A 12,810-nucleotide genomic window follows, 5' to 3' on the forward strand; every position below is an offset into this window, starting at 1 on the left:
CCTTTTCAACCCATGTCATTCTAGGACTCTATGATCTCAGACACAGCACCTAAATTAAAACCTGAGAAACTTCAGAAATGAAAATTACACTGACTTGATGACTTTCAACACAGGCTGTCACAAGAAATTAAAGGTAGCGGCTCAAGGAGTTGCAAACACAAATGGCAATAACTTTGAGCATGCTTTCCCTACGGAAAAAAAAAAAAAAATAGTACACATTAAACATGGTCTGAGATCATTCATAATCATGAACTGCAGATATGAGATCTAGTCTAGCATAAATCTACAATACTGCCAAGGGTGACTATTCCACCCACTTGTGCTTGATCCTCCTCGTTCCTCCACCAGCAACTATAATAAAAAGAGAGTAGCATAAATAACTTTTTCAGTCACAACAGTTCTCCAGCTTACCATAATGCCAGCACAAAAGGAAAAAAGATGACAGCAGCTGGGCCAAGAGTTCCCACTGACATGAACTCTCAATACCACTCCCCTATAAGCTGCTAGAGAAATGAGCGTCATGGTACCTCAGCTGCATTGTGGTACTCTTACCCTGCACTCAAAAGCCTTATTTGCACCACTAGCAAGAACACGTCCAAAAGCAGAACTGGTGTGCCTCAAGTCTTCAAACTAGCTTCCTTCACAGCTATTTGCATCTCAGCTTTTACTGTAGGCACTCCCTTTGCCAAGTGAGAGTAGCAGATCGTTCCGTCTGCTTCACGTAGAAAGCACACTTGGCAGAACAAAATGGAAGTTTCTTTTTATTACCCATGCAGAGATTGCTCCTGCAACTGCTGGAAGTAGATAACTTTTCCCGTTTACCAACCCAGATGCTGCTATGTCTGCTGTATGAACCTCTGGTTGATCTCCACTGAGATCACAAAGATGTCCCCATGCCTGGTATTTCCAGAGGACTCCTCTGTGCAAAAAAAAAAATCTGTGTTTTCTGGTATGACAATCACAAAGGGAGAGTTGTTCTTAGCTTTTGAAAAAGGGAGGAGAAAAGGAAGGAGTGAGATGACTTAGCAAAACATACTGCAACTTAGATTTTAAGCTGATACAATTTGCATTCAACCTAAATATTTTCATGAAGGCTGCTATTAAAGAAACCGATGACTTTAGGAACAAGTCCTTACGAATAAACAAATCCAAAACACTAGCTCTGCTTGGCACATTCAGAATTGCTCTTCAGAGAGCAGCTGTGCAGAAAAGAGCACGCACATATCTCCAAGAGGAGTTGGAACTCAGACGTAGCTCTGCTAGGAAACCACTGAGGCAGTACACCATTAAATGGCAAAAAGGATGTGCAGGGCTAGGAAAGCAGCATGACTGAAAGCCAACAAAGTACTTGCTTTCAGGGTTGTCCATAAAAGCTTTCTAGATTTCATTGTAAAGTTTTTCTCCTTTCTGTTGTGAAAGTTCCCTCTTTAAAATGGCATAAATGCATGAAAACATGAAAATGTCTTGATTGGAACACACACAGGAGGGGCCTCTTGCACAGCAAGACAAAAGATGCTGGAGGTAATGACGTACGTAAATGTTCAATTTGAAGTACTGTACTGTTGTGAGATTTGTCAACTTAATGCTTAAATTTGCTTCCATCTCCTCAGCAGCCTTTTCACAAACACAACCGACTTAGTATAAATTTGCTTCTGTCAGAAGATAAATAGCCAAGCAGAGCATGTAAAAACCACTAACTTTGAACTATCACCCTACAAAAACGTGGTCATTGGATCACAGTTGACTGCACTGGAAAACAACATAGGTATCATCTGGCTCAGGCCTAGAAATAAGTTCATACAAATCAGTTTCTCAGACTTAGCTTTTAGTGATCAGTTTACCTAATTCCTTTTTTTCTTTTAAGCCATCTTTACACATTGCCAACCCAGAGACAGGTAAAAGCTCTTATTAAAAAACAAACAAATACAAAATGACATTGTCACAGACATAGAACACACTCCTCTTCACCCCACGTCCAACCAAGCCTCCATTAAACAAAGCATTTCCAATTCAACGGTGTCTCTTCTTGACATGCCAGGAATTAAATGTTATCAATAGTGACTAAAATTGCAGCACTGTAGTGAATTCCCAATGAGTTATCAGAGCACTGATAAACAGCTTCTATCCCAGTGACACTCAGTAATGCAAAATTGCAGATGAGGATTTGACTACATCAAGCAATGAGCAAACCAAATCCATAGCAGCAAGAGGCCCCAGCTCCAGGTTGGACCTGTCAGTCACAGGACAGCAGAGAAACAAATGGGAGAAAAATAAGTCAAGCTTATTCACGTATAATAGTAATCACTGGGACTTCAGACATCACAAGTGACTATCAGCTTAACTCTACACAGATTATACTTGTGATTAAAGTAAGTGACAAAGAACCTTGAAGCATAAAAGTTAAAGGTTTGTTCTCTCTCCCAGCTAGCTTTGGTTTTAAAACTAACAATAAACATTGTTAGATTACAGAAAGAATAGAACTCTCCCATGTACATAATGCCTATTTAAGAAAAAATAATAATAATAACTTCAGATGCTCAAAAAATGACCCCACACTGCACCAGAGAGGGTTTAGACTAGATATCAGGGAGATCTATTCTTCATGTAAAGGGAGGCCAGGCTGCCCAGAGCACTGGAGGAGCCCCCATCCCTCAGAGTATTTAGGAGACATGTAGACATGGCACTGAGGGACACAGCATGGTGATGGGACTCGGAAGGATTAGGCTGATAGTTGGACTTCATGATCCTGAGGTCTGTAATTAATTCTATGATTAATTTTTTTTACAAAGAGACTCTTCCAACTGATGAAATAGTGAGCTGATATTAGTGCACATAAGAGTTACCTGGACTACGTATAAGAGCTCATTTCTACACATCAAACACTCAAGGATGCTTGAAATCCAACCTTTCTACCTATCCATAAACCTCTAAGGGAAGCAGCATTTCGTACATTCAACCTAAGTGACATTCCTGGAGATTCCCACAATAGAAATAAATCCCAGGCTTGATAAAAAGACCACGAATAGCCCAAATTCTACCCATTGATATTAAGGAAAGATGAGTAGATTCAGTCCTTCAGCACACTGGATCTGTAGTCGAGAGATGAAAAACCATAGTTAAAATTCATTGGAGTTCAAGTCACCATCAGGCACTGCCAATTTATTACAAAGTTCTGTTCTTAATTTACTTAGTATGTTTAAAAAACCCCAAAACAACCACGCACTTCTTCCTGAGAAAATGGGAGTTTGGCTGATAGTTTGAACACAGATTTCTACTGCCAGCATTTACCAGAAAAGGCACAGAACATGCACTTCCCAAACCTTCCCAAGTATTGGCAGCACAGCACAGTAATGCTACATTCCCCCCCCCCCACAAACCCTTTACAAGATGACAAGTGGAAAGCTACATCCAGCACGTTTCTGAGTGAATCCTCTATGCTGCATTCTGGAAGGATCACAAACCTCTTGGTAGTGATTTTACTTAACTAACTCACAAATGGAAAAACGTGACGCAGGCCAAGTAGCAGGCTTAGATCTTCCATGACTTCACAGCTTTGCAACAACGCTCCTACGTGCCACAACACTTCGTATTTCCACTCGAAGGAGGAATCCAATAAAACAGCCTGATTATATGTAAAGATATAAATTCACAGAGCCATAAACACATCTTTAATACTCATCAACACAGTAACTTCACACTCAGTAAAAGGCTCACCCAAAAAAATGAGGCCTGGAAAAGAATTTAAGGAGGACTGTGTTCAACAGAAGAGATAGAAGCACGTCATGTCCAAACTATTGTCAAGAACTGAACTTCTTTTTTTCTTTAAACCTAAATTCTGCAAAAACAGGTCTTCCTGATTCCATGCAAAAACATTCCCTGCGTTACATTTCCCTTCAAAATCAAGGTTATCCCACAAATCATGCAAGCCTACTTGGGGAAATCAGAAAAATCAAATAATGCCCCAGGAAAATGAAGGAATATCAGCCTGTTTAGAATTGGCTATTTGGGAAACCGTGCTATAAATCAGAACCATTTGCCCCTAGTGCTACATTAAGGAATAATTCCTTACTTTGAAGCAATATAAATGAACTCGTGCTAAAGCATACAGGTTCCCAAGGCAGCATTAGTTCCAGGTTTGGCAGGCTCCGAAGCCTGCAGCAGAAGGCAGGGTTTTTTTTTAGAAGACAGAAAGTGAAAGTTAGCATAGAGCACTCCATCAGGAAGAGGAGGGTGGGAGCTCATTCAGCAGTTCCTTACTCAGAGGTCAATTCACCAAATCCCAATGTATTTTCTTCCACCAGAGACTGCCTCCCACAGCTCGGCAGCAGCACTAAGAACCCAGCAATGGAAACCCAAGCCGGGGAGGAAAGTTGGTGTGCTCCAAGGAAAACACAAAATCCATCACATTCAATGCACCATTATCAATATCGTGCTATTTTTCAGGAGTTGTAGCAAGTACCCACATAGCAGCAAGCTTTATTAAAGCATTTGCTTTTGAAGTTTAAATTCAAGCATGCAGGCTGCTACCCCCAACTCAAATAAACAGCCGTGCTTCTTGATTCAAATTGACCCAAGAAATAATTTCTCAATGATATGCATGCTGAGTGTTAAGCAATAACTAAAACTGTAGCCACCTTCTTCCCTGCCAGCAGCTGTTATATTACTCAGTTCAGATCAAGTTAAACTTACAAACCGCTGCTCCTACAATATTCTGCAGGCTGTAGTAAAATAATACACTCCCTTTAAGAGGTTTCTATTTAGATGCAACTAAAACAAATGAAGAATTGGCTTCTTTTGGAAGTATAGAAGATGTGACCTTCACGTAACTACGGACTGAATATACCATTTAACCTCAACAGAAAAGTCATCATCGCATCATAAAACCAATTGTAGCGTTAAACCTAACAGTGTGTTTTAACACTGATTTGCTAAAAAGATGAATGTGCAGAATAAGAAACTATATTCTTTGCCATTAAAAAAATTAGACTGTAAATGCTGGCTCAGCAGTAACAACAGTTACCAAAGGAAAACATGCTTGAAATAGTATTTTACTCTTTAAGTGAGTAATTAGTAATCACAGCCTAGAAAGCCTTCATTAAGCTTGCAAGATATAAAACCATATACAGAACAAACGATCCATAATCTGATGACGTTAATACCTCCAACAAAAATTTAACATTCTTAACGTTCCCCAAAAATGCCATCCCAGAAGAGGCTTAAAAGTACGACAGGTGATGCCAGCTTAGTCACATCACAACAATTAACAGTTTACCTTCACCATTCTGCCAGGGAATAAAACCATCCAACCTCCTAAATAATGGCTATATTTCAATCGAAGCATAAAGAATTTCCTCCTCGTTTCTCAGCATTTGTGCTTTCACTCAGGAAGAAACTTCTATAACAAGGTAACAGACTTCTGATGTAAGGCATGAACAACTTTGTTTTGTGGTCATCTTCACCCTTTCACCTCTCCCAACCTCTCCCTCTCTCACCACTCCATCTTTTCGCCAAGTTAAGCTTAATTCAGTTCATAGGCAGTGATTTCCTACAGACATATTTGAGCTTTAAAATATTCTATTTCAGCATCCGGAGAAAAATTCTAGGCTACAGAAGTGACAAAGTGCCTCTTAGGAAAAGAAACCTAGAAACATCCAGAAAAACTACAGAAACAAGGGGAAAAAAATAAAATCCTACTTCTAACATGATTCTCAGAATTACTGAGGAGAACAGATTCAGCCAGCTCACTTCATTTGTCATCACTCGCATTCCTCTTTGCAGATGTGACACATATTGATCTATATTGCAAACACACCATGAGCATATAATTACAGACAGCTAACAGGTGTGCCTGTTCATCTTCCAATATCCAATATCGTGGATGAAGTGACTGAACCAAGAAAGTGAACTGGCCAAATTAGAATGTTCAAATGAAATTAAAAGCTGGCATTTTAAAGTGGGGGGGAGGGAAACGACTCAGGCTTGTGGACAAAACAAAAGTTGTGATCCTACAGCTAAAGTGGAAGTCATTATTGCTGCACAGCCAAAGCTATTTAAGAAACCAGGGAAACAGGCAGCATCATTACAGTTTCCAGTGTATGGTTGATTAGCTTGGTTCATCCTGCCAGAAAAGCTCTAAAGCACGCTTTGCTTGTCTGCAGTTGAGGCAGTTTTTAACTGGTGAGACCTCACTAGAAGATGCCTTCAGCTAGTTACTGAAACAGCTCGGTAAGCAGCAAACAGAATAGGGAAAGCAAACCTTCGTGTTAGTCATGACCGACCTTAATGCAAGGGTGACATCCTTCAAGACTTAGATGAATCTGTAACAAGACTTATGAACCTAAAAGATACAGATTCTGAATCATCAGTTTCATGTGGCAGGAGAAACTTGGAATCATGTTGCACTAGCCACAAATAACATGTTTTTTTCTTGTGACAGAAATCTGGTTGTTGGCATCCAGAATATTTTCAGCGGAAGGGTTTGATGTTTTGTTTCAAAATCTTTAAAGACTTCACCCAAAAAGTTTGGTATGCACTTCTCAGTACTTCTTACTAATGCTCTGGGATACCTTGAATTCATACAGTAGGTCTTTGTTTCAGAGTAAAGACAAGATAGCAGTAGATGGTTGGTTAGACTGAGCAGGAACTTGCTGTCATACCCTTAGTTAAAAAGTATTCTTACCTTGGGAGGCTACCAGTCACCTGTACATTATTATCCAAGTATCTTTTACTTTACAAATCAGCTGAAACCTTCTTGTTCCCATACGATTTTTAGGGAGGAAATAGAGAAATTCAGCCCTCAGCACTTGATGCAGTACCACTGTTAAACTGGAAAAGACTGGGATTACTGCAATAACTGAAGTTCATACTGAAATCACAGAATCAAAGAATTGCCTGGGTTGAAAAGGACCACAAGGATCATCTGGTTTCAACCCCACTGCCATGTGCAGGGCTGCCAACCACCAGACCAGGCTGCCCAGAGCCACATCCAGCCTGGCTTTGAATGCCTCCAGGGATGGGGCATCCACAACTTCCTTGGGCAACCTGTTCCAGTGCATCACCACCCTCTGGGTTAAAACTTCCTCCTAATATCTAACCTAAACCTCCCCTGTCTCAGTTTAAAGCCATTCCCCCTCGTCCTATCACTAAATAGGAAATAATAATAATAATAATAATAATAATAATAATAATAATAATAATAATAATAATAATAATAATAAGGGGTTCCAATGAAGATGTGAGTACCAGTTCAAAGCAGGCTGCTGATGAAATTTAATCACCAGCTTAGAAACTGATCTTACATTCTTAATAGCACAAGAATGTGACGCTTCTGAAGAAGTATCATACAGAAACACACGCACAACAGGAATGGCACGAAGCTTCCCACCCACTAGAATAAGACAGTAAAAGAAAGTAAAAGAGGCTAAAAAATGCTTCTTGTTAGAAGCCACACTGCTGAAAATCCCAGATTAAAAGTGCCAGAAGGACCTGAGGACATTTACCAACTACAAGACATCACGAGTCAGGAATCTGATGCAACCACAATCCTAGGGTACAGTAATAAGGCACTTTCCAGTAGAGAAGGGCATGTAATTGCATGTAACTATCACTTTCTGTAAAAAGCCAGAGGAGGGACAGGGGAAAATAGCCCAGGTCTCCCTCTGCCCATGTCAAACTACATCCAGTATTTACTGCTGCTGTTTTGGGTGTAATCAATGCCAGTAGTGGGAAAGCCCTTAGGCTAATCCCTGGTCAGACACTGGGAAGCTCTCCCACATGATTCAGGTTGGATATCAGGAGGATGTTTTTCACACAGAGGGTGGTGATGCACTGGTTGCCCAAGGAGGTTGTGGATGCCCCTGGAGGCATTCAAAGCCAGGCTGGATGTGGCTCTGGGCAGCCTGGTGTGGTGGCTGGCGACCCTGAACATAGCAGGGGGTTGAAACTAGATGGTCTTTCTCAACCCAGGCCATTCTATGATTCTATGGCTTCACTCCTTCCAGGACAAACTGCAAGTAGGCAAAGAAGGGTCTGATGAGGAAGTGTCATCCAACTTGCTGTGTTGAACATTTTCAACAGGCTGAAGCCTCTCAGCAGAAGACCGGTGTCTCTGGAAATACCAGATATTTCAAGTACAAAATTGTTCTTGAACCAGTTTTCTTCCCAAAGGCTCAACTCGCTCCATGATGCAGACTGAACTAGACACCAGACCAACTATTCCAGTCCTGCCCACTGAGTTCTAAAGACATTTCCAGGTCAGCCTCGCTGCTGGAAGTTGATTTTCCAACAAAGCAACAAACACTCCAGCAGCCTGAAAAACAAAATTAAAGCCATTCTTTTGCAGATATGAGAAATACAGTTGTCATTTGACACTTGGAAAGGTCTTTGCAAATACACAATGAACTTAGCACTGGTAATAGAGCCAAACTTTGGTTCAGCACTAACCAGTCCCTTAGTACCACCAACACAACAGAAATGAAGTTAGTATTTACTAAAATAAACTCTCTGCACCTTAAAAGTGGTATTTTCCAATAGACTACTGACCCTAAACTAAAACGGGATAAAAAAAGTCTCCAAAAATCACTTTTTTCCTTTTTCTTTTTAAATGAAAAAGAACAGTTAAGTGATTTCAGTGTACTGACAAGTTTCCATATCAGTTCAGTATCTGATAAGCAGATGCAAGTAAGTCACTGGACAGAGCTCTTCACTGGGAAGTGGTGACACAAATTTCACGTCTCATACCTTCAGCTTTTACACTTAAAACCATACAACTATTTAAGAAGCACGTTTAAATCATACTTAGTTGATCTGGAATATGGGTATTCTACTTTGTTTCCCTTCCACAAGCACTCTACTCACCATGCCACAGCAATAGTAAGCATCCTCCCAATTACAAGCAATGTATTTAATACAGTATTCCTACACAGACTATGGCTGAAGACTCTTCCAATTTAAGGTTAAAGTGCTTCCTTCTTAACTATGCTTTCAAACGTATTTCATCTGGAGTCAAACTAGAACTCCCAATATCCGACCTGAACAGCACAATTCTGACCTGTGTGTTAAACAAGATGACATTTTCAGCTTTGTTTGCACATTTCTCCTACAGTACATTATGATCCCTTACCATCAGCTTTAAAGTGTTCCATCTTCCCTCTATTTCCAAGTACCCACTCTCCTATATGATTTTCTTCGTAAGCTTTCGCCTTCTGAGAATCTTATCTTCAGTCACAGGTCAGAGCCTTCTCCTTCCAATTGAGATCACATTTAAACTCCCTCCCAGAACATGGGAATCAAACATTAGCAGACAGCAAAACCAAGCTTTCTTAAGGGCTGTTTTCAACACGAGTCTTTGCCTGGTATTGTCAGTGCTGATGAGAAGGTAGCACCCAAGCATAAGGACCAGCATACCTCATACCAAGCTCCATAACCCCATCACTGAACAATGCTCAAAAGCCATTCCAACTACTTATAACAATAAGGACACTTGAACACTCTATTAAAAAACAGCAAAATGTGAGGTCATGCATTTGTAAAATACGAACACTGTTACAGGAAACAGAATAATATCACAGATTGCAATGACATTAAGGTCTTTGGGCAGCAGTGAAGAGGCCACATCAACATTAATTCCTAACAAGAGTCTGCAACAACAACAAAACCTAATGGGAGCCTTGGAAAGGAATATCCAGGAGAAAGTGAGCATTATTGTTTTATATTGCATCAGTGAGATCAATAATGGACTGTCACCCTTCCATCTGGGTTACAACAATTTATAATGACAACTACAATCACAGACCTGAAAAAAAATGCCTTACAGTCTTTTTAAGGGAAAAAAGACAAATGGGTTACAAATAGTCACAAAAAATAATCAGAATATATATATATATACCCAGTTTTTCTAATATCTAAGCAAGCAAATGTACTTAAAGATACAACCACTGTGAGTTTAGTTGGAAAAACTTTTGTTAAAGTTTGACCTCGTTTTGGCAAGTAGAGATGATCCATAAAAACTAACAATTAACAAATATAGCAATCAACACTTGTTGAGACTTGTTGACAAAGTTACCTTAACCAGAGATTGTAAAATCCAGGGCCATTAATCATTATATAAAACTCTAAGCTTGCATGACTGAGGTGTCCATACAAAGTACTCCTAACTGCCCTCCAGCACTGCAGCTAACATGACAGGATGGTGAAAAAAATACATACAAGACCACATTACATTCACTACAAACTTCACTTCCAGAACAACCTGATTACTTTAAAACACAACCTCTTGCTCACAGAGCTCAAAGTCAAAACAAAATCAAAACAAGTTGGCACCAGGTGACCCCCTTCCCCCAAAACCACACATAAATCGCAGGTGACCATTTACCACGCTGCCAGCCACCAGGGTTTCAGGGGTCAGGGGCAGGAGAGGAAGCCAGGCTGCCAAAAAACACATTGCCACAGGCACCTGACTTGCCCCAAACGTGCAGAACGGTGTTTGTGCAGGGGGAGTTGACTTATCCTTTTCCCCGCATCCTGGTGACCAGTCTATCTTCACTGCATGATGCTGAGCCCAAAACTGGGGGTGAAAGTCTGCATCTCCTCCCCAAGCCATCTCCCTTACCCATAGCAGATGATTGTTCCCCTCAGCCTCCCCAAAGACTGGTGTCTCAGTGCATCCCTCCAGCCTGCTCCAAACAAATTCAGCATCTCACCAGACCTCCATGCATATCAACCCCTCCCCATATAGCCCTCAGGGCAGGTTATCCACCTGGCTGACCCCCCACCATGCACACAGCCCCCTTAAACCTACTGATCACCTCCTGCTCCTAAAGCTCCCAAACTGCTGACCACCCCTCCAGCCCACAGGACACCCCCCCAAGACATGCTGAGCACCACTCCCACACACAGCCCCCCCAAATTCTACTGACTATTCCTCCCTACATACACAGTCTCCCAAAGCTTCTGACCAACTCTTTCCCTCAGATTAAACTCATGCACTCTGGACATCCTCAAGCACGATAAACACCCCCTCCCACACAAACAGCCCACCCAAGCCCTGCTGAGTACCCTTCCCCACAGACACAAACCCCCAAAGCCTGACCATCCTTCCCCACAGATCCTTCCCTCAACACCTACGGGCTAATGGAAATCCTTCCTCACATTCTTCCCCCTCCGCCCACATAAACTGACACTGTCATTCACACAGTCCTCCAAACTTGATGAGGATCCAACACCATACAGCCTTTGGACCACCATTCCTCCTCACATGCAACCTCCCTAATACTGACCACTTCACTGCCATACACACAGCACTCCTGAATGCTGACAAGCACCCACACAAACAGCCCCCTCCCCCAAAACTTTTCAGTCACCACACTCATGCAGTCCCCCAAAAACCTTAGGATCACCACTCCCATCCATGCAGCCCACCACTACCTCAGGACCACAATGTCTCCATACCCAGCCCACCCCAAAGCCTCCCAGCCACCACTTCTCCATACACAGCCCCCCTAAAACTTCTGGGTCACCACCCACTCCATACAGAGCTTCCCAAATCTGCTATGCCCTCCCAAGGGCACGTTCCACTATGGGAACCACACTCCTTCAAGCACACATTCCCCCACGCTGATCATTTTCTCCACTGCAGATCCCCCAATTCTAACCCTCTTCCACACACACACAGCCCCTGAAAAGCTGATCACTCACCCTATCAGCACAGACCCATTCCCAAGCCAACCATTCCCTCATTCTACGACCCCCAACCTTAACCCCCTCCTATACCTACAGCACCCACCCAAGCTCTCTTAACATCACGCTCCCTCAGACATCCTCCCCAAAACCCTCTAACCACCACACTCCCACACACCACACCCCCCCAGAACCCCCCCATCCTTCTCCCCAGCCCCTCAGATCGCTCCTCACCAACACCCATCTCACACCAGGCCTACACCAGGCCTAGCCCGCCTCACTCTCCCAACCAGGCCCAACACTCACTCCGCGATACTTCCCACCTCCTCCCCCCACCCCCGAAAGGCCCCGTCAGGACGCTCAGCACGAAACCGGACTCACTCGGGCAAGTAGGTGGAGGAAAAGCTGCTCCAGCGGTGCAAGGTATAACCCAGCACCCGGCTCTCGGGGCCCGCCGGCCCCGCCGCCGCCATCTTGTTGTCAGCAGCGGCCGCCGCGGCCCCGACAGCGACCGCGGGAGGGGCGGAGCCGAGCTCTTAAAGGGGCCGCGCGGGTGGCGATGTAGGGGCTGTGGGGCGCTTGAGGTGGGTTGTGCTGTGGTGGGATGCGAGGGGGACTTAGTAGATCGTTGAGGGTCGTGGTGGGTCTCTGGGGAGCTTAGTGGGTTATTAGGTGCTGTAGAGCTTGGGGTGGGGTGTAATTTGTGGCTGCAGAGTGCTGTGGGTGCTGTGGTGGGCTATCGGGTGTGGCTTTGTAGGGGGCTGCAGTGGGTTTGTGGAGCTTGGAGGGGCATTAGGGCTCTGAGGTGTAATTTGGGGCTGTGTGTGTGTGTTTTGGTTGCCCCATTGGTCTGTAGTGAGATGTAGGAGGGTGCTCCGTGGGGCTTTAATGTAGCATTGGGGCTGTAAGAGCTGAAGTGGGATGTAATTTGGGGTTGTAGTGGTGTGGGGAAATGCCTACGGGGCTGTGGGACTGTGAAGCACTGTGGGGCTGCAGTGGGTAAAGGACACCGTGGAGCCCGGGGTTGGATGTAGTTTGTGTCTGCAAGGCTGTATGGGTGCTGTGGGTTGTAGAGGGATGCCCTGAGGGGCTGCAGTGGGTTGTAGGGTCAAGGAGGGGGATGCTCCATGAGCT

The 12,810-nt window shown here is 43.3% G+C and overlaps 1 protein-coding gene across 1 annotated transcript in view; it reads right to left on the reverse strand.

The window, feature by feature from the left end:
• The window catches only part of MKLN1 (muskelin 1), a 103,831-nt gene extending 91,652 nt beyond the window's left edge, over nucleotides 1–12,179 (reverse strand). Inside the window, exon 1 of the mRNA XM_072328293.1 lies at nucleotides 12,058–12,179. Within this exon, the coding sequence (XP_072184394.1) occupies nucleotides 12,058–12,149 (92 nt within the window). The 5' untranslated portion in view covers nucleotides 12,150–12,179. The remainder of the gene's footprint in view (nucleotides 1–12,057) is intronic.
• Nucleotides 12,180–12,810: the final 631 nt, after the last annotated feature.

Source organism: Excalfactoria chinensis, chromosome 1 (assembly GCF_039878825.1).
Source record: "Excalfactoria chinensis isolate bCotChi1 chromosome 1, bCotChi1.hap2, whole genome shotgun sequence".
Taxonomy (NCBI): domain Eukaryota; kingdom Metazoa; phylum Chordata; class Aves; order Galliformes; family Phasianidae; genus Excalfactoria; species Excalfactoria chinensis.